Genomic DNA, 23,763 nt, shown 5'->3' with positions numbered 1-23,763 from the left:
TCTAGGTAAAACCATTTTAATATTGAAACCTTTGGCTAATTTTAAACGGCGGGCAGGTTTTTATTCCTTCATTATGCTTTTTTAAATCGTTTGATTCAAATCATGATTTAAATAAAGTTTGAAATTTAAAGGAAAAGTCCAGGTTGGGTAAAACTTGGGTCTATTTGAAAGATCATGTTTAAATATACTAAAAAATATCAGTCGCAAAATTGTATCTTTTTTTAATGACGATAAATTAATTTTTAAACGAGCGAAATTTACCGCCAAGCGAGCTGCCATTTTCTTTCGCCTTCCCTCCGCAGACCGCACGCGGGGAACAGAGCGCTGTTAAAGCCTGTTATAGCGCGAACAGCGCGTGATTAAAGTCCTAAAACGTCACCCCGAAACAAAAAATGGCAGATCACTTGGCGGTAAATTTCACTCGTTTAAAAATTAATTTCTCGTCATTAAAAAAAGATACCATTTTACGACTGATATTTTCGAGTTTATTTAAACATGATCTTTCAAATAGACCCAAGTTTTACCAAACCTGGACTTTTCCTTTAAATATAGCAATTTAAATACTGGGCGGTTTTTTCGGGCAAGTTTGGTTTCCATTCGAGCTGCTGGATCACGTCACTTCTACCTGGAAACTCGGTTTTCCAAATACATTAACTGAGTTTATTATGTGGAGCCAAACTTAAAAAAAAATACCCGAAATAGGTTTTAGCGTGTATTGCCTCGCGCAAGTCTCAATTCTAATTTCGTAGGAGGGAGGTTTACATTAAAGAGATTAAGATCTGTGAAAGAACGCCTACGTCTAGTATGCGCGTAATAGGGCTACGTCTACACGTTCTTCGTTGCCCTTAATCTCGCTATTTAAAGGCTGTTTAGATTTTAGATTCGATTCGTGGCTTGAAAGACTAACAGACGACGTCTGATACATTTTCCCAATTTCTCTATCTCCCACGCACGCCCAATAACAGACGTTTATTATACATCTATTTTGGAAGTATTTATTCAAGCCATAAAAGTGAAACATACCTTTCCAGTCTCGAGGCATTTTTTACAAAATTTTCTATAGAAATTCTATAGAAATGTAATCGGGATGCTATAGAAAAATATCCTTAATTTATAAAGAACACCAGCACTCTGTAGCTGTAACCATGGCCCGCAATTTGGGCTATTTTTTCGACCTATAGAAAAACGCACCGGTGAACTCTTGTGACGTCACAATGCTGCTATTCTATAGACTTTTATAAATTGAAATTGCAAAGAAAACGAGAAATTTCGTGCCATTTTATATAGAAATATTTATAATAAAATACAATTACAGGTTATTTGAAAACCTTAAGGCATTACAAAATCAGCTGGAGCACACTAAGGAACAATAAACATGACCACTGTAGCTTGTGTTCATGAATTTTTACGAACTATCTTAGAGGTTAGAGTAATAGAGGATTACCAAATCCACAAACGTACGTATTTGTAGAAAACGTTTTTCCTAGTGGTCAGACGTCGCGAAGAAAGAATGTAATAAATCAAATTACCCAAATGTCATACTTACGATAAGAAAAATACCATTTACTTTTGGTAATACCGATGCACCGTATGAAATGAGACTTATAAGACGCTCCTCGGTGCTTTTATCTCGGCCTCTGTGTAACAATGAAGGTCAGAAGGCTCCGCGAAATGAAGAAATCAATAGGGCCACGATATTTATTCTTTCAAGAAAGTAATAAGGATATTGAGCACGTACGAATTCTAGCCTCCAGGTTCGCTAGCTAGATCTGATTACATTTTCCCAATTGTATAGCGTCATCTAAAATTACGTTTTCTTTTATCATCCGAGAAAATATGTATTATTAGTTACGGAAAAGGTAGACTCTTGATTTATTTCGTTCAAACTTTAATTTGGAAGTAAATTTTACAATTTTAAGTTTTATTTTATCACAAATAGTAAAATAGTAATCTTCTATTCTCGGTTATAACGCCAAGAAAATTATTTTAAAAATAGGTCCCAGTTTAAATCATGTTTAAAAAAACATTTTGGTTTATTCGAAACATTTTTATTCAGTTTTAAACAGTTTAAAATCCTTTTTAAAGATTGTTTCAATAATTCTAGTTTAAAGTAGTTTTAAAATTTGATTAAAAAAGTGTTAATTAACAAATCGTGTTTTAAAAAAAAAGTTTGAATTGCGATTTTCAGTTACGACGCTCGAGGCAGTACTTGTTCGTAGTTCTCTGTAACCTTAATACGTTCCAGAAAGTTTCCTGATAACCCTTTGGTTTAAGGGGGGAAGGTGCTTAGAGTAACGCGTGTTCTTCTTGTTTGTCGTGACCCGTCGCCCCCGCCCCTCGACAACTTGTATGATTATGTTGTTTATTATTGATTAGCCCGACAATGCGACCTCCCAAAACGAAATGGGTGATAATTATGGCTCTAGCCTTTCCTTCACTAATTGGGGACAAATGTTTTGTCTACAAAACAGAGAAACATGCACACACACCCACACACACACGTGTATATTACCATACGCAGCATTATAACCATAGGTATATCGATTAGCAAAAATTAACATGGAACTGATATTCAGGGTGTATGCACAATCAATGTTTAGTTAAGCAATGAACCCCCTAGTGTTTAAATTTGCCCAAGGCAACAGCCAAGCACTCAGTTCGGTTGCAAGTACAAGTCGGAGGTGGGCGAGGCTCTCAGTCTCGAAACAGGAATTTCAAAATGGTCTAAAAAAGTAAGGGGATTTTAAAATTACCCCAAAAAAATCAGGCAAATAAATTACATAATAATAATAAAAATACATAATCAATATTTTTCAAGATTTTACCTCAAACCATTCATTTATTCTCCAAAAATGGTCTGGGAAAATTTGGTAATTTGGTCAGGAAAAACCTTGAAATGTCAGGGATTTAATTCCGTAAATTTTGTAAGAATCCTGCGAAAACAATATGACGTGTCATACTTCGTGTTATTATGTTACGTATGGTATTATATTTATACAAGGGATTTTTATTTTATACTGGCAGCGAGAAAATCAATTTATTACGCGAATATTTTACCCGTAAATGAGTATCCACTAGAAAAAGCTTCTACGGTGAATAAAGGGAAATGGGAAGAATTTTCCAAAATCAGCTAGATGATAAGAAAAGACAGCGCCCACGAGATTTCGATAAATTTGTACCAAGAAATTGTATCCGGGCTCACGGATAATATGAAGGCACAGCTATAGTCGCAAGAGCCTGCCAGCACACCGGTCGAAGGGAATAAAGATTACACGAGGAAAGGCGTAGGGGCGTGGTTTTTCCTCCGGGAATCAGGAGCTGCAGTGCACATTTTGTCAACTCTACGAGAGCGTAATAGATTCACCAGAGGAATTAAGTGTTTCTTAGCGCATGTGTAAATTATGTTATTTTCTACATTTTATTAATTTTATTATAGCCCAGCTTCACGTGAATTAACGGTATAGGGACTTGAATACCTATCTCTAATATATAACAGGGTTCGTACACGACCTGGAAAACCCGGAAAAGTTAGGGAATTTGAAAATTATACCCATTGCCAGTGAATAGGCACGGAATTTTAAAATGATCCAAAAAAGTAAGATAATTTTAAAATAACCCAAAAAAAATCAGGCAAATAAATTTTTGAGAGATTTATTAAAAATACTTAAACAATATTTTTCAAGATTGTACCTCAAAACATTCATTTATTTTACAAAATGGTCAGGGAAAATTTGGAAATTTGGTCAGGGAAAACCTGGAAATGTCAGGGAATTTAATTCCGGAAATTTTGTACGAAGCCTGTATAACATATTTACGTCTGGTTTCACTCTTGCCTTTTATTTAAGATGGTGTGGATTTTCTATATCCGTACTTTAAGGCAAATTATGGATGTTGCATACTTCTTTCAAAGAACTCGATTATTTACTTCTGGTTTTTACTTTTCTATTCTTTATCGTGTAAGGTAGCACGGCTGGGCAATTCCCATACATATAGTGAAATTATTAATGTAGTATACCATACTTCTCCCGTACAAATAAATTATTTACTTCTGATTTCTCACATTATTTTCTTTATTTAAGATGGAAGGGCTATTCCCATACTTTTAGGCAAATTGGATAAAGTTAGCTGCAGTAATATTGTTGGATTGCTCCTGCAATCTTTCTTCATCTTTCTTCCTGGCGTGGATTTTTTCTTCGGAGATGTTTACAAGCGCGGCCTTTATCCCCCCACCGCCAGAATCGATCTATGTCTAAATTTAGTCCGGGAAACGTTCTCTCTCTCCTATCACGCCTCGCGGTTCTCTTCTTTCTCGCAGGAGCCGAACGCTGCCGCTCATGAACGCCACTCGCTTCCTTAAACAATAGAAACTTAACGTTGCTCCCTTTTAAGTCTCGACACTTACTGAAATTTCCTTCCGAAATTCTATATAATATCTGTAGAACCTAAAGGAAAATTCTATATAATTTCTATAAAAGTTATCGGAATTTATATATAATTTATGTAGAACCTAACGGAAAATTATATATTATGTCTGTAGAACCTAACGGGGAATTCTATATAATTTCTATAAAACTTAACTAAATTCTATATAATTTCTGTAGAACCTAACGAAATATTCTACATAGTTTCTGTAAAACCTAACTGAAAATTCTATATTATTTCTATGAAACTTAACTAAATTCTATATAATTTCTGTAGAACCTAACGGAAAATTCTATATTATTTCTATGAAACTTAACTAAATTCTATATAATTTCTGTAGAACCTAACGGAAAATTCTACACAATTTCTGTAGAACCTAACGGAAAATTCTACATAATTTCTGTAGAACCTAACGGAATATTGTACATAATTTCTATAAAACTTAACGAAATTCTATGTAATTACTCTAGAATATTCTATATAATTTCATAGAACCTGGTGTAATATTCTATATAATTTCATAGAACCTGGTGTAATATTCTATATAATTTCATACAACCTGGTGGAATATTCTATATAATTTCATACAACCTGGTGGAATATTCTAAATAATTTCATAGAGCCTGGTGGAATATAATTTATAACTCTTTCGGAATATTCTAAATAATTTCATAGAGCCTGGTGGAATATAATTTATAACTTTTTCGGAGTATTCTATATAATTTATAATATATAACTTTTTCGGAGTATTCTATATAATTTATAATATATAACTTTATCGGAGTATTCTATATAATTTAAAATTTATAACTTTTTCGGAGTATTCTTTATAATTTATAACCTTTTCGGAGTTATTCTATATAATTTATAACTTTTTCGGAGTATTCTATATAATTTATAACTTTTTCGGAGTATTCTATATAATTTATAACTTTTTCGGAGTATTCTATATAATTTATAATTTATAACTTTTTCGAAGTATTCTATATAATTTAACTTTTTCGGAATATTGAATGTTCTATATAATTTCATAGAACCCTAACGTAATATTCTCTATATGAATAATTCCCAAAGAACTACTCTGAACTAATCGCAATATTATTTATAATTTTTATACAAATAATCGTAGTATTCTCTTTGATTTCTGTAGAACTATTCAGAATAATCTGTGTAATGTCTATAAAACTAATCGTAATATTTTGTGTAATTTTAATAGAATTTATCAAAATATTCTATATATAATTTCTATTTATAGATAATGGGAATATAATTAATAAAAATATTCTATATAATTTCTATAGAAGTAATAACCATATATTACAAAATTTCTACGGAGTTAATTAGAATATTATGTATAATTTCTATAGAACTAATACTAATATTTTACAGTGCATGGAGGGCACGTGCCCCCGAAACGTATGGTTGTACTAACATATATTTATTATTTTTTATATTGTTTTAAAAGGTGTGCCCGCAGTAACCAAAATCCTGGCTACGTCACTGATATTTGGTATACCTTTTAATTTGGGTTATTTCCCTATAGCTTAAAAACTAAAGAAAAGTTTATTTTTTTTCAATTGAAATATTGATATAGCACTTTACAGAATATAGAAAATCTTAAATATTCTATTGATTTGTACAAGACTTTTGTTTTGTAAGATCAGACTGTGAAATCAAGCCTGTTTTGGAAACGATTACTCCTGAAGTTCGACTCCATTTTACACTCACTAGTCAGTTGTCAGTTGTCAGTTGTCAGTTGTGTTATCTTAACATGATTTTTGTAGGTCTTTTGTGACATAAACACTCACTCACCGAACGTTAATTATATTTTAAATTAATCTTTATTAAATTGAATTATTAATTAATAATAAAATTCAATTGCATTTTCCTACCTACTTTTGTACATTTTTATAAATACATTGAAGTATATTACGTAATTTAAGTCTGATTTAAATCAATTTGATTTAAATCCTGACTGTAATTAATATATTATCGAGCTTGTTGAGGTTAACGGTAATAGTAAGCTCGCGTGGCTTGAAGGGCTTGTCACCACCCTCCGAGGGGCAGGTCACTTCCATTTTGAGGGCGTCTTAATCATAGTAAAATGATTAAATCAGGGTAATCAAGATTAAAAAATCTAATCAAGATTAGAAAATCTAATCACGATTTAAACGAGATTTAATCATTCTAATCATGATCTAATCTTTTTAATCAGGATTTAATCATTTAAACGAAATTTAATCATTCTAATCATGATCTAATCTTTTTAATTAGACTTAATCATTTTAATCAGATTTAATTATTTTAATCACGATTTAATCAATATAATCGGTCGAATAGATAATTTATCATTAAAATCAAAACTAAAGTACGATTTAATCATACTAATCACGATATAATTTTTTAATCAGGATTTAATCATTTTAAACAGATTTAATCATTTTAATCATGATTAAATCAGATTTAATCATTTTAATCATGATTAAATCAGATTTAATCATTTTAATCAGATTTAATCATTTTAATCAGATTTAATCATTTTAATCAGATTTAATCATTTTAATCAGATTTAATCATTTTAATCAGATTTAATCATTTAATCATGATTAAATCAGATTTAAACATTCTAATCATGATTAAACGTGATTTAATCAACTTAATCGTGATTAAAATGAATTTAATAAAAAAAATCACGATTAAATCGGATTTAATCTTTTGAGGGGTGCGTCGTTAATCAAGGAAGTGACCTGCCCCTCGCAACCCTCCTACGCAATTGAACCCGGCCACCGGTAATTGGCTTCACAAAATCACTAGTTGACTTAAGCCTGTGTGGTTCCTTGGGTATTAGCTTAGCTATTAGGAATAATCTTTTTAAAAACCATGAGTACTGTTTTCCCGAGGATTACTAAATATGATAATATTGCTGGCCACCACCATCCTACGCGTTGTAACCCGGCCACCTGTTTAAAGCATTAAACGTCGCTATAGATGATTTGGGCCAAAGGTGTTGCCAAGGGTATTAGCCTAGCTGATTATTATTATTATTATTAGTCGTCTAGCTGATTGCGGATTGTTTTTGGGTGTTTGGAAAAACCAGTGAAATGTTGGTTTGAAAAGGGAAATTTTAACTCCCTGTCAGGGAAATTTCCTTTTCGCGATCCGGCATCATTTAATCGGCATAGCTTTGGTCTGTGGCGTGCCAACCTAGACAGACATCGTATGATTTTAGATAATAGCGTGCAAATTCGGCACGCCATTAGTCAGGGTTCGTACACTACTTGGAAAACCTGGAAAAGTCAGGGAATTTGAAAATGTTTCAAAAAGGTCAGGGAAAAGTCAGGCAATTTTAAAAATGTTTCGAAAAGGTCAGGGAAAAGTCAGGGAATTTGAAAATGTTTCTAAAAGGTCAGGGAAAAGTCAGGCTATTTTAAAAATGTTTCGAAAAGGTCAGGGAAAAGTCAGGGAATTTTAAAAATGTTTCGAAAAGGTCAGGAAAAGTCAGGCAATTTTAAAAATGTTTCTAAAAGGTCAGGGAAAAGTCGGGCAATTTTAAAAATGTTTCTATAAGGTCAGGGAAAAGTCAGGCAATTTTAAAAATGTTTCTAAAAGGTCAGGGAAAAGTCGGGCAATTTTAAAAATGTTTCTAAAAGGTCAGGGAAAAGTCGGGCAATTTTAAAAATGTTTCGAAAAGGTCAGGGAAAAGTCGGGCAATTTTAAAAATGTTTCGAAAAGGTCAGGGAAAAGTCAGGGAATTTTAAAAATGTTTCTAAAAGGTCAGGGAAAAGTCGGGCAATTTTAAAAATGTTTCTATAAGGTCAGGGAAAAGTCAGGCAATTTTAAAAATGTTTCTAAAAGGTCAGGGAAAAGTCGGGCAATTTTAAAAATGTTTCTAAAAGGTCAGGGAAAAGTCGGGCAATTTTAAAAATGTTTCTAAAAGGTCAGGGAAAAGTCGGGCAATTTTAAAAATGTTTCGAAAAGGTCAGGGAAAAGTCAGGGAATTTTAAAAATGTTTCTAAAAGGTCAGGGAAAAGTCAGGCAATTTTAAAAATGTTTCTAAAAGGTCAGGGAAAAGTCGGGCAATTTTAAAAATGTTTCTATAAGGTCAGGGAAAAGTCAGGCAATTTTAAAAATGTTTCGAAAAGGTCAGGGAAAAGTCAGGGAATTTTAAAAATGTTTCGAAAAGGTCAGGGAAAAGTCAGGGAATTTGAAAATGGTCCCCCAAAAAATCAGGCAAATAAATTTTTTAAAGAAAATATTATTCGAGATTTTTATCTCAAACCATTCAATTATTCTACCAAAATGGTCAGGGAAAACCTGGTAATGTCAGGGAATTAAATTCCGGAAATTTTGTACCAACCCTGTTATTTGATGTTCAGAAGCGTACCCAAACTGGAATTACTTCTTTCTAAACAGTCATGGAAGCTCCATTGTAGTTTTGTTAGTATATTTATCTTTTGGTTTATGGCGTTATTTACCCCTGCCGCGATAGGCGGAAAGAAAAACGCGTGGGAAGACGTTATTTTTATTGAATCAGTGTGATTCCGGGCTGATTGGATTTTTTTTGAGGGAGATGGAAAAATGATCAACACTCTTGCCTCGCGGCAAGAGGAGCCTGGTTTAATCCCAGCTTGTGGCACTGGGTGAACACTTGAAAGAACTCCTTCCGCGTTGAGTTTCCAAGTTCTCTCCCCAACTGTTTAAAGGGTTTTCCTTTGAGCTCTTTGGTTTCCCCTAGTGTTGTTAATTTTCCGGAAAAAATTCCCGAAAAGTTTCCGGAATATTTTCCGCAAATCTGAAAAATAAAAAATTGAAACATCAATTACTTTTTAAGGGTTTTTAATGCTTTTTAAGTTTTTATTGATATAAAATGTCTAATATAAGTAAACATACTACAAAACATTAATAGTGTTACATTATTAATCAGTTTAAACTAGTTAAGTTTTACTTTCAGATTCGAAAAAATGAGGCGAAAATGCCGCTTTATTTAAATTTGCAAACAATATATTAGACTAATCATGGAATGAATTTTTTTTTTGGAAAAATACGATACATTTTCCGAGCGGTAAATTTTCCGATTTACAATACTAGTTTCCCCTTTCCATAAAAATTTGCTGAGGTTAACGGTAATAGTGAGTGTAGGGCTCTGGTGGCTTGAATGGCCTGCCATCACATCTTTACAAGTCGCTAGTTGACCTAGGCCGATGGTGGTGCCTTGGATATTAGCTTAGTTGATTATTATTAGTAGAGTATGAAGAGAATTGGGAGCAACGTTAAAAATTGACTCAACAGTAATTCTTCTTAAAGGCCTAGGTTTGCTTCTGCATGTCCCCCTTTAAGATAACTTGCCTGAAAACAAATACCCTGGTGGTGGACCAACACGTTCAGCGGTTATCCTACCACCAGGATATTTGATTTTCAGGAAAGTTAATTTAAGGGGGACAGGCAGAAGCAAACCTAGGCCTTTAAGAATTTATAAATACAGTATCGAGGCCATTCCTAGTAGTTTTGTGATCCCCTTCCTTTTAGAGGTTGACTTAGGTCGTTCCTAAACAACGCGTTTTTGTTCCCTCGAAAGTGAGGCGAAAAGTAATTGATAAGAAACGTGTCTGGCAAGGCGCAATCTCTAGCGCTCCCTCAGTGTCCCAGCTCCTAAAAATGATTAATATCGTGGGCGGATTCCGTGCTTTTCGACGTGACAGCTTTTTTCGCGCGTGTTATCCCCTCCCGAAAAATTGCGTCAATGAGGGAACATTAGTAGGTTTTCTTAATCTTCTTACCCGTATTAAGCGAAGGGTTACCGCCCAACCTATTAAGGGCTTTTTTTCAAAGGGTTTTGGGCTCGTATCTTGTCCCGTACAACGGGGCCACGGACGTGTTGTTTTGGGGCTTTTTGTCTGATTGAGTCGCGATGGCCCATTTGCACCCGCTCTTTCGCCATTACTCTTAATGGGAAGATATATTTATCTATTATTATTATTATATTCTCTTTCTTCGCTCTGATTTGGAAAAGGAGGAGCCGATATTAGCGTATCTCTCTATTTGCGTCTCCAGTACACGTCGAACGAGACGGGTACGCGCGTGTACCCTTCGTATTTGCCAGCCAGAAGATTCCCAAAAGGAGAGAAGTTATACCGATAGACCCTTTATTGCGCGCTGTACTTCGATAATCGTTTTATCAGAGAGCCGCGGTAAAAGTTATTTTCAACTTCAGGTAGCTTTTATACATCTACCCGGGGCTCACTTTTCGTTTAGTTTGGAAAAAAATAAAAATTTTAGGCGCGTGCTTCGCTTATATTATTAAATTTTGGCCGTAAGTTACTTTCGGGTTTATAGGTTGAATCTGCCGTACACACTATTGGGTGGATCGAGTAGGTAAACGCGGAAAAAAAAACTATTTTATAATTTTTGTATACGTTTTCAATTAGTTAATAAAACAATTCTCAGAAGAAAACATTACGGAACATTTACGATAAATGTACCGATCATTTTCCAAGATGGCGTCGAATTTAAACCTAAAACAATTGACCTAATTTCAATGAAATCCGATGAAACGGTTGGCGTTAATTCAGGGATGTAGCTGAACCCGCCATTTTCCAAGATGGCGTCGAATTTAAACCAAAAACAATATGCCTGGTTATAGTGTTCGTACGGGTACCCCGACCCCGACCCCGAAAGTCGGGGATCCCCGACTTTTGTCCCCGACCCCGACCCCGACCCCGACTGTCGCAAATCAAGTCGGGGTTTTCCATTTTTCGGGGTTATGTTTTCGTAGTGTAATTTGAAATTTTCGCGCCGACGCACCCCGCTAAAATCCTAAAAATATAAAATAGATAGGTTCCTTCTCTCTTTTTTTTCGTGGGCGACAATAGAATTATCCGAATGACCTTCGGCTGATGCCGCTGACGTAGCTCTCGCCTGACGCTTGACTCCGACTTGAGTCACTTTTTTAAGTTTTAGTTTCATAATTGCCGTTGTTTCAGACTCTCTCAGTCTCAGCTAAGGAGTGTGGAGTTACAACGTTTGGAAATAACTTGTGAATTTATAAAACAACTTATTTAAACAATTACAATGCCTAAGCTAGAGACCTCTATTTTAAAATCTACCTATCTTATCTATTTTTTCTATAGTCCTAGTCGATAATTCAAAATAACGGTAAAAAAAGCCGCCGATCAGTTTTGTAAAATATTTTCGGTGGCGTAATCGTCGGCCATTTTCGGTATGGAGATACAGGCCAGAAGGCAGGCAAGGCTGCCAGATTTCGATAGATCGAAAACAACCAACTCTCTCAAATGTTTTCATTTTGAAAACGAAAATTTTGCGGCATAGCTATCGACTAAGACTATTACTAATAGTCCCTAGGCTCAAAGGCTGGCTTACACAAGATACACTATCTAATCTTAACCCGTAAAATTGGGGTATTTTTATAATTTTTCATCCCCGACCCCGACCCCGACTTGTTTTTCGCGTCGTTAGACCCACCCCGACCCCGACCCCGACCCCGACTTTATTTTGACCCCGTACGAACACTACCTGGTTAACAGAATATGACAAAACAAAAAATGAACTGGCGACAGTTATCGGGTCATCAAAGATTTGAATAAAATCGTCTATTACCTGTTTCATACTTTATTCAGCAATAAAAAATTATAAAATGAATTATTAAATGATTTAAATCCATAATTCGGAAATTTAATAGTTTTGTGGGTTTCTTTTTTACTATTGGTCAGTCAAATTCAAATTCAGCCAATAGACGGGTTAAGCTCGCGCTACAAACCGAGCAGAGAGAACTTCAGGGTCCGTACACGACCTGGACAACCTGGAAAAGTCAGGGAATTTGAATATGGTTCCCAAAAATCAGGCAAATAAATTTTTGAAATATTTATTAAAAACAAACATTAAATATTTTGCCAAATTTAATCTCGGGGAAAATTTGGCCAATTGCTCAGGGAAAACCTGGAAACGTCAGGGACATTTTTTACCAACACTGAACAGTGTGTGCACAATCCTACGCTTATCTTTCTATTAAGTGTTAATAATTGCGGATAATCTAGATAAGCTTCCACAAAAAAACGTTTAGATTTCTATTTCGGAAAATATTACCTGTACAGATGAAACGAGTGTTTACAATAACTGATTTAGGTTATAATTTAATAATTAATTCTTATTTTGAGAAAGTAAGCGTTAGTTTTAATTTTGAAAGTTTTTAAAATTGTGTGACATTTGGTACAGTAACCAAAATCTATTTTTATAGATAAAAGCTAACAACTTTATTTACCATTTATGGTTAATAGATAGTATAGACAATTGATTTTAATAAGTTAAAAATTCTACCTCTGAAGCGGAAGAAATTTACCCGCCATCCAGCGTCGTTCACATCGACCATTTTCGAAAGATTTCGTGGCGGAGACGTAGACAAGGGGAGGGTTTCCATGTCCAAACCCGCTTTGGGTGTAACTTTGGTTGTACTAAAATGTCACCCCCTTCTCGACCCCTCTCAGGGATTTTACATAGTTTGGACGGAGTTTCCCATATTGTATATCAAGTTTCAAATCAAGTTTTCATATTTCAAAGGATGATTAAAATTAGCGAATAAGTAGATTAGTCCACTATGAAAAGGGATAAAAAAGCTAAACCCTAAACCAATTTGAAGAAATTTAAAAACTTACTAATAGCTCGTACCGATAGGTCTTCGAGCAAACCAAAAGACACGAAACTCGGACCAAATAGATCTTCGAGTGAAAAACTAAATTAAATTAAATTAAATAGCCAGAAATTCCAACGGTAGACCGGTTTCGTCCTATTTGGGACTCGTCAGTACCGTGCGGGAAATCTGGCTCGCGACTATAACACCGAAAAAAGAAACTAAGCCTAAACATTAAAAATTTCAAAACGCGTTTAGGGTTTAGCTTTTTTTATCCCTTTTCATAGTGGACTAATCTACTTATTCGCTAATTTTATCATCCTTTGCAATGCAGTCCATATAGGTGGTTCCTTTTAACTTAACTTTTCTAATTTCAAGTGTGTTTATAAGTTAGCTATCTTTGACTTACATAGAGGTATTAAGGTCCAAGTCAATTTGTGACTTATAGTCCCCCGTCTCGAGTGGCTGTGTTTCAATCACATCGGAAGAAGGGATGCACCGATATGGGTACAGCCGATATATCGGCTATTCGTGGCCGATCTTAACAAAGTTATCTATCATAACAGTAGTTGTTATGATAAAATCATTATAAAAGACGGTTCAGTGCACCGTCATCCCATTTTATTCTAAATTTTCATTAAAAAAGTTTGCAAGAGCATATCCGAATATGATTCTTTTCATTTTACTTGATTCATATTTTCTATGACAAATTGAATATCTTAGTTTTTTATTTGTTTACTCTTGTAACCCCTGTCTAAAAAAGGTGTGATCTAGCTTCTGTAGTCTGGCGTACGTGGCGCGGCCAATCAAATCAAATAAAATATTATATCATTAGTTAGTTAATCGAGAATTTTTCTTATTTTTAAAAGATTTTCCTGAAAATATTTTTCTAATACCTGTATCGGCAAATATCAGCTTCAATTAAGCCGATATTGGCCGTTACCGATATTAGAAAAATAGGTCGATATATCGGTGCATCCCTAAGACTGAATAGAGTTTGTTTGTTAGGTGGATTGGAAACTAAAAATCTTCTCGAATTTAGTCATAATTTCTAAAACTATTTCAAACCTATGCAAATCTGAGTAGACTAAAATATTAAATAGTAATTAAATTTAATGAAAAGTAAACGAAATTGAATAACGAGTTAATTATTTTATTTTGGTAGTCATCATTTGTTTAAACATTAATGCCTTCAATAAAATTTAAAAAAAACTTTAATAAAAACCATCAATTTATGATATTTTTATTAAAATTATTATTATTAATTAGGTGACAAAAGTCGTTAATTGTTCAATAAATTAAATGTATTTAAATTAAAAATCGATTAATTTAATTTTTATTACAAATATTTTTAATTATACAAGAAAAAGTCATAAATTGTTCAAAAGAAAATAAATTGAATAAATCGAAAAAATTATTTATATTAAAAATCGATTGATTTTATTTTATTAAAAATCGATTGATTTTTTTAATTAAAAATTGATTGATTTTATTTTATTAAAAATCGATTGATTTTTTAATTAAAAATTGATTGATTTTATTTTTAATAAAAATCGTTTATTTTATTTTAATAAAAATCGTTTATTTTATTTTAATAAAAATCGTTTATTTTATTTTAATAAAAATCGTTTATTTTATTTTAATAAAAATCGTTTATTTTATTTTAATAAAAATCGTTTATTTTATTTTAATAAAAATCGATTGGTTTTTATTTTTAATAAAAATTGATTGATTTTATTTTTAATAAAAATCGATTGATTTTATTTTTAATAAAAATCGATTGATTTTATTTTTAATAAAAATCGATTGATATTATTTTTAATAAAAATCGATTGATTTTATTTTTAATAAAAATCGATTGATTTTATTTTTAATAAAAATCGATTGATATTATTTTTAATGAAAATGGATTTATTTTATTTTTATTATAAATTAAATTATTATTCTTAATTAAACCGAAAACGTTATTTGTTCAATAATCAGTAAATTAAATTAAATAGAAATCTATTTAAATAAATCGACTAACTTGATATTTAGTCAAAATATTAATTTTTAATTAGACCGGAAAAGAAGTAATTAATAGTTCAAAAATCAATAAATTCAATGGAATAAAAACATCCAAATTAAGTAATATAATGGTTGATTTATATTTACAAAAAAACACCCGATGTAAAGGTTGATCTAAATCCGTTAGTTGCTGGTGGGTTTTTTTTTAGTGTGGCTTTTGAGAAGAGTTGAACTTCCTTTCGTATTCTTGAGGAGCAGAATGATCATCGCTGGTGAAGACCGTTTAACATTTTTAGCTGCCTGCTGATCCGCAGATAATACAATATCGAAATTGGAACGAGAACTAGATGACGTTCTACCCGAGATAAAAGTGTCAGGGGACGATTTGGTCTATTTTGGACCTAATCTAAACCTTTAGGCTCTTCGCCAAACCCCGGGGACTCGAGCCAGCTCCGAGGCGACGCTAAATTGGCACTCAATTACTAATGAAATCAGTTGGCGGGGTGTCTTCCTGCGGCCATTGTTACACATTTCCCGACAGCTCCCTTCTTTATAGACTCGAGTTTCCAATGACGACGACAAATTTTCGGATCTATTACCAATCTACGATTGGACCGTTTCGTTTGACAGGAAGGGTTATTGCAACTACAATTACCATCCCCGCTTGCCTCCACCAATTAACTTAAATCAGAATTATACAGGGTGTTTCAAATGGTTATGCAAACGTTTTAAGGATTTTTAGGGGGTGAGTTGAGAAGTATGCCTGTTTATTTCCCATTTTCCTACGGTGAGTGAAAAGAGCGCCAGAGAGCTTCAAAGTGTGGCCTACTAGCCCCTGGAAGTAGGCTGCAACAAGCGCAAAACCAAGCAGCCGGGAAACGCGAACATTAAGGTTTGGGCTCGTGTGATAGGTCAATATTTGTATTATAAGGTGTAGTACCTCTTCTTATGAAAATTCAAACAAATTTTGGATTTATTTATGTACTTAAATTCCAGTTTAACATTTCTTGTACAAAAGCACCAAATAGAAAGCGCTTGTGACAAAACTACGATATTAACTAGAGTTATCAAGAATGTATATATTAATTATTATGGAGAACTAGCTGGGGTTACCGGTATTTCCCGGGGAAATGAGAATATTTGTATTATAAGGTTTAATATCTCTTCTTATGATCAATTGATTATTTCGATTTTTTTATAATTAAGGGGGAAGAATACAGTAAAAGCTTATTTTTCGTTCAAGCTGGACGTTTCTGTTTTAACAATTACATAGTTGAATTATATTTTTCTTATTAGGCTGAACTTTCCTCTAGTGCTTAAAATAATTTTGATAATTATAATATTAATAGTAAACGATATATAAGGTCCTAACTAAAGGGTAGTTTGGGTGCTTGCCCAACTTGTTTAGCTCCGGGGGTCCGAATTAAAACGTAATAACTTAATTCCATTTAAATTTAAATTCGTCAAAATTATTTTAATAACTAAACAAGAGGCTAATTTAATATAAAATTTTTCCAACGACGGATTTAAAAAATTTTACGCACCATGAAGTATCCGTCGTTGGAAAAATTTTATTATTAAATTAGATTATTAAACCATGTTAAAAAATTAAACATATACGATTAAACAAGAGGCTGTTCTACACTTAAATATTAGTTTTATAAGTTATATACAAAATTAAAAAAGTTCAGTTTGAAATAGTGCGAAAGTAGGCAATGGCCACTGTAGTCTTCCCATTAAAATACAATTTAGCATGTAATAAGGAACTACGATACTTTCCAAACGGAAATAGAACGCTGCCATAGCTGTATCCACGCAAAGGACCGTACCCAATATAACCAACTGGTTAATGACTATTTTAACCAATTATACTTTGATTACATAATAATTTGTCTTTTATTTAATGATCTAGTGTCTATAGAAGAAGGCTTTTAAAAAACCAAATGCAATAATTTAAACTTTTTTCGTGTGTATGCCTAAAGAATTAAGAAACTCGGTCTTTTGACTAAAATCAAAGTGTAGTATCTTGTATATAGCGGATATACCTAATTATTAAATTATTTCAATTAATTAAAGTTGTTTTTCCGATCGTAACCGTCGAAAACCACAGTCAGGGTACCATGAGATAGTATACCAAAGGTAGTCGACTTAAATTGAAAACTGTAGATTCCTATAGCGGACAAACGTAAATATACAAACACTCATCTTTATATATTATATTAATAGTATTCTAATCATAACGCTTACACTTGGCTTTGAGAAATGGGTGGAAAGCAATAGAAAATATAATAATAATGCATCTTAAGTAAAACCCAAAAGTAAATAATATATATCACACCAGAGAAGTATCGTAAAGGTATAGCTTACACTTTCTTGAGCAATGAGTGGAAAACAATATTGTAATATTTAAATTTGATGCCGATATTCCACGCTTTAAGGTCCACATAATCGTTTTTCAATTCGGTACGAATTTCCGATTCGTCGATAGAAATATACTATCAATTTATAAATTTTATTTTACAATTTTAATTATCAGCGATCTTAATTATTTATATTACACAGGCAGGGCTCAAACCAGGTCCCTAAAATACCTAAAAGCCCCTACTTTTTCGGGGTTGCTAAACCACCTTAAAATCTGAATTTGTTCCCAAATCACCCTATTTCTTGTAAATATGGTAAAAAGTACCATCGGCTTATAATATTGAACCACAATTGTATCGATTCACGTTTATAGCTATAATTTACTACATTAGGTGGCGCCACGAGCTCGGCTAAATTGAAATATTCGGTAAAATTTATAATGCGCCTCCCTGTCGTAAAGTTGAACTGTATAATAATTATACAGTTCAACTTTACTTATGAATTTTACCGAACATTTATATTAATATTTATTTATATTTATTATACTATAATTTTGAGTAAAGATAGGTCATTTTTGTGATAAAATATTTTTACAAATTAAAACTTAGTCAGTTCGTAAAAATTAAAGTTTAAATAAATGGTCCCTATTTGGTTCCTACATTTCAAATTTTCTTTCCTATTTCACCCTATTTCTAGCCTGAAAAATCCTCTATTTACCTATTTTTTTTAAGGTTTTGGTGGGGGTAATTGGATTAACCCATCTGCTTAGCGACAATTCGCAATTGGAGTCGCTGATAAAGAAGCTTCACTTCTATGAAAAACTTCTGGTAAAAAGACTTGAGCCATTTCACTTTCCTATTTAAAGAAAAAGCTCGCGCGTACTGGTACTCTTGGCCAAAATAGAAAACATCAATAGAGAGAGACTTCTGTCTCGCGTTACTTGTTTTATCTCAGGGAGGAGAAAACAGCCCGTGTCAAGCGCCGCTTGCAGATAGATTGTGTTGCGGCTAAGGGGAGTATAATGCTGGATTCGCGGGTTTCACGTTTTTGCCGCTAGGAGCGTTGTGCACTAATGAGCGCGGAACGCCTGAACAGTTACATTCCGTTGGTAATCAAACCGCCCCAAGACCCAAGTGGAAGTTACTCGTAACTGTGTTACATTGAAATCCAGCGGCTTTTAATGCCATTGAACGCCGGAAATAGACTTCAGCGACGCCAATTAAGTTTGTCCACATTGAACTAAAATTATTCGTGATTTTCTTATTTCCAATATCAGAAGTAAATGAACCGAAGTTATCGAAATAGCGCTCAGAATCGGAGGGCGTTTTCCTTATGAAAATTATGAGAAAATCGGTTGTGTTTGTTGCTCCTAGCTGGCATCTAGGAGCAGCAAACCCACGGAGAACGCAGCTAGCCTTTCAGCACGCTAACGCGTGATGTGTACAAATTTCATTGGACGAGCCTTTACACTGCACGTTTTACGGAAAGGGGGAAGACAATTTCCGAATTTTCCTCTTCCGACGGCAGCAAGCGCTAAAGCGTCTAACCAATGAAAATTGTACACAAGAAAATCCACGACTTTTGACGGGTTACGTTCTCCTTGTGTGGGGTGCTGTGTTTGTTGCTCCTAGCTGGCAGTGACATAATTTGAATTCAAATAAATAGCAACGAAATTATCTGGCCTGTTTTCAATTTTTTTAATAATTCAAATTGTTATTAACATTTGTCATCGGGATATCGTAGCGCTGTATTTTCGTAATACATTGTTGTGTAAGTTTTCTAATTCCTTTAACGCGCTGCGTAACATATCATACTTTAAATATTAAATCTTTTAGCCATGGTTTATTTTAAATTGTTAAATTTTAAAAAAGCTGCTACTTCATGACTTAGAAAAAAAACTTTATTTTATTCGGAGCTTTCGGACCGTGGTCCTTCTTCAGCGAGTGACTGTAACAGTCACTCGCTGAAGAAGGACCACGGTCCGAAAGCTCCGAATAAAATAAAGTTTTTTTTCTAAGTCATGAAGTAGCAGCTTTTTTAAAATTTAACAATATCATACTTTTATACGGGAACCTAATTTAGTATTTGTTTTTATCAATTATAGTAGTATGATTAAATTTATAAACGTAAAACAATAAAAAAAAATTTAATAAAAATATTGTTTATAATATCATAAATAAGGCTCCAGGTTTGAGTATATGTGACGTAATTTAAGATTAATATTTTAACAAATATTATTATATTTTTATAATTTCGTCGTTTGTTAAATTCAAAATATTGAACTGAAATAAGAAAATAATGTTTTCTTTCATCATTGAAATACGAGGTCAAGAACCTATTTAGGGTACTGAGAATGTAGTCTAGTCTCTAGCATGATTTACTCACTCTGTTTTTCCCACTTTTACAGCTCCATCTTTATCTTTTAAATTACGTTAGTTTCGGGGATGTTAAATCTAACCATTAATTTCGTTCGTGGAACTTTAATAACAGCCGATTTTAAGGGTTTAATTTAATTAATCACGTTTATTAAAATAGTTCTTATCAATTAACGTAGGTAAGAACAAATACTTTAAAACAAATTTCCCTTAGTTGGTTTTGTTGTTTCAGATCGTGGTTCTGTAAACGGGTCGACTCGTACGTTCTCACCAACCTAAATACGTTCTGGATAGGCTAAAATAAAAATAGAAGAAAGAGAAGAAAGCGAGTTTCTGAAGAGCCTTTGTTGTTTTTTCGTAGTTTTAGCAACCCATAAAAAATATCAACACAGGTTTTCCTGGCAGACGATCCTCTTACTAAAACTTTATTGGATGGGCTCGGAAATATTTTTGTGGTAAAGCAGAATTTATGGTTTAAACACTGCGTGTAGTCTTGTAGACTCCTTTTTATGGCTATAATATTTAGACTTTGTAATATCTAGAATGCATTTATTCTAGCGAAAAACATTTTTGGTTGCCATGGCCAAACGAATGACCATTGAAACTTTTCCCTTTAGGAGCTTTCAAGATCCATGAAGGTCTACTTAACCCCCGAGAAAGACGGGAAAAACACCTCGGGATGTCTCCTTGTCAGTTGCAGGTTAAGAAAGGCAAAACATGTAGTACATTAGGCGGAAAGATACTAGCACGAATTTCCGGTAAATCGGCGGATTGAATTTCGAATTTGGCCTGTTGAATAAAAGTTAACCATCCCCGACCTCTACCCGAAGGTTCCTACGAGTGTTATATTAATCCATTTTAGCAATGTCCATTGCGTAAATTTCAAAGTGATCAATAAATATTTAATGTAGATTATCGTTTTAAAGCTTCATTATAGCGTATTTTTAGTATTACGCTCCTAAACAATCATCAAATCGCACGTTTATGTACGTCCACGTGGTAATCTCGGCATTACCGGTTCTATACTTACCCTGGAGTCGCCAAACGGATTTTAGGTATGACTCACTTGTAGTACTAAAAATAAACTGTTTTGAAATCTTATCTATGTTAAATTATTAATTATCACTTTGAAATATAACGCAATAGACGGTATTTTGCAAAATTATATGACGAGCGCGGGTATATTTGGAAATTCAACCGTAAACAGGTCAAATTATAAATTCCCGGAAATTCTCCAAATGTAATAAATATTTTGCCTTTCTAAATTTGCAACTGAAAATTCGACCACGATTATCTCTAAGTAGAAATAAGTACATTCTTTGTAATAAAAATGGTTTTTGTACTGAAATTAGCAAAGAAGCTATTTTCTGCCATAATTTTGTTTTAATACTAATTTCGGCTTTACGTAGCCTGCTACCTGCGTTACCATAGTAATCAATTGACCCCTACGATATAGTGCAGCTAAAATTTCTTCGTGGGGAGGGGCGCCACTATTGCAATTAATTAAGTCAACTAACTTCGGGCTAAGCGATATTTGGAAAAAAACTATGAGAAACGCCTTTGTTAATATTCAAGGGTTGCTAAAACTGTCAATTGAGATACTTGCAGTGGTGTAATCATTTTCAACATGTAAAATTAAAGATGGCCTCCGAAATGGATTCCGAGCACGCTCAAGGTCAAACTGTACCCTCAAGCTGTCTTTTTCCTCTAAAGAAGTTCCTCAAGGTCAAAGGTCAATGAATCTTCGAGCCTACTCAATGCACTCTCGAAGCTACGGTCTAGTACAGTCTGACCTTGAGCGTGCGCGGTAGACATCTTGACGTTCAAAAATGATTACTTCATCGTTAGTTGGGTTACGTTTTCTTCACGAACAAGTGAACAAGTGATGTCTAATTTGTACTTGTTTGCTTTCTTTCTTTGTCCGTTTGCCGGTCTCCGTCGTGGTCTTTAGGTTACGGTCACTCGACGCCCGCCACGTGGGGAGGCAAGACGTTTTGCATGTTCTACGCGCTGGCGGGGATACCTTTGGGCCTGGTGATGTTTCAGAGCATCGGGGAGCGACTGAACACTTTCGTGGCGTTTCTTCTGAAGCATTGCAAACGCTGCTTCAAGATGAAGAACACGGAGGTGTCCGAGACGAATTTGATCTGCCTGGTGTCGATCCTGTCGACGATCGTGATGACGACGGGCGCGGCCGCCTTTTCCACCTTCGAGAGGTGGGACTATTTCGACGCCCTGTACTACTGCTTCATCACGTTAACGACCATCGGGTTCGGGGACTACGTGGCCCTCCAGAAGGAGAGCGCCTTACAGAAGAAACCAGAATACGTCGCTTTTAGTTTGGTCTTCATCTTGTTCGGCCTGTCCGTGGTGTCCGCGGCCATGAACCTCTTGGTGCTGCGCTTTTTGACCATGAACACGGAGGACGAACGCCGCGACGAGATGGTGGCGCAGTCCGCCGCCCAGGAGGCCGTTCGCCTCGAGGGGGACGTCATAACTTCCAACGGGAGCCTCATCTCGGGCCACATGCCGGGCGACGCCTCCGACACGGACGATAACGTCTCGGTGTGCTCGTGCACTTGTTACTCGTATCGGCGGACTCCCAACCGCGGAAATTATTCCTTCAGGAGGTCGCCCAGCAAGTCGTCGCACCTTCTGCCCATGCAAGTGTTGGCCGACTCGGACCCGGCCAAGGAGGACCTTTTCAATTCCATTCAGGCCGATAACACTTACTTCTCCGGAGACGAGTCCAGGCAGAAGAGAGCCTCCATATGACCTCCCTCGTACTTCTACCCAACCACGCCGCGTAGCCAATAACGAGACGAAAAAAATGAAATCCTCGAGAGCGTCAATGTATTGGCGGGCCACGCGACCTTTCCACGGGCCCTTTACCATTACGCGAGAAAGGTGATCGACCCCGCGTCCTGACCTCATCGTTATTCAATCGGATCTGTTACCTTACCCGAGGGAGGTGGTGGACCTCGCGCCGTCACCTCAACCCATCATCGTCGACCTTAAACGGGGCCGTCACCATTTCGCGAGAAAGGTGTCAATCCCGCGCCGTGACCTCATTGTCCTTCAACGGGCCCATTTACAATTACGCGAGGAAGGTGGTCAACCCCGCGCAATGACGTAGTCGTTATTCAATCGGACCATAAAGGTGTCGACCCTACTCTAACGGGCCCGTTACCATTACGCGAGAGAAGTGACCGGCCCTGTAGCGCGACCTCATCGTTCTTCAGCGGGCCAATTGACCTTTACCCGAGAAAGGCTGTCGACCTTGCGCCGTGACCTCAGCGGTAACATCTCTGTAGTGTCTCGGTCAAAGTGACGTTGATTGAAAGCTCTAGTCATCTGTGTCGGGATAACAATGTTGAAGGACCGTGTCATCCGGTATTAAGATCTTTCTCTGTCTCCCGCGCTGAAGGGTGGTCATTTTTTTACACATTCATCCGGACCAGGCCGGGGGAAGTTACTTTCTGTCACTCGTACCACGCGTCCGAAGCCTATAATGCAGTTGGAAAATGCAAACAAACAAACGAAGCAAAGTTTCGAGACAAGACGATAGATACAATAACGAAATTGAAAGCGCCGCGGAGTATTATCCCGTTTCTCAATCTGCATCTCTCTCATTCTATAATCTCTTCGAAGGATTCATATACGATCAAATTCCCCACATCTATCTATACAAATAGCCGATCAATTTTCACTTTTGATTTAATTTCTCGCTGATGGTTTGATAAAAAAAAACTAGTTGTGAAGATTTTTGGTATTCAACAATAACTAAAAATCTTTAAAAAAAAACTCTTCCTCTATCTAATCTTAACTTATCAGCTTTTTCTCGTTAATCACTCTGAATACGCGCGCAAAATACCGCAATATATATGAAAAAAATGAAATAGCGGTATTTAAATAAACTACGAACAAAAAGGAAAAAAAAAACACTAACCGTTTCCA

At 34.9% G+C, this 23,763-nt stretch overlaps 1 protein-coding gene across 1 annotated transcript in view; it reads left to right on the top strand.

The window, feature by feature from the left end:
* LOC149940592 (two pore potassium channel protein sup-9-like) overlaps nucleotides 1-23,533 on the top strand; it is a 36,506-nt gene extending 12,973 nt beyond the window's left edge. Inside the window, exon 2 of the mRNA XM_090177385.1 lies at nucleotides 21,758-23,533. Coding sequence (XP_090033511.1) covers nucleotides 21,758-22,581 — 824 coding nt within the window. The 3' untranslated portion in view covers nucleotides 22,582-23,533. The remainder of the gene's footprint in view (nucleotides 1-21,757) is intronic.
* The last annotated feature ends 230 nt before the right edge of the window (nucleotides 23,534-23,763 follow it).

The sequence above is a fragment of the Leiobunum rupestre genome, chromosome 6 (assembly GCF_980474605.1).
Source record: "Leiobunum rupestre chromosome 6, qqLeiRupe1.1.hap1, whole genome shotgun sequence".
NCBI classification, from domain to species: Eukaryota; Metazoa; Arthropoda; class Arachnida; order Opiliones; family Sclerosomatidae; genus Leiobunum; species Leiobunum rupestre.
Note: the sequence above shows the minus strand (reverse complement) of the source record. Positions and strands in the feature narration are given on the sequence as shown.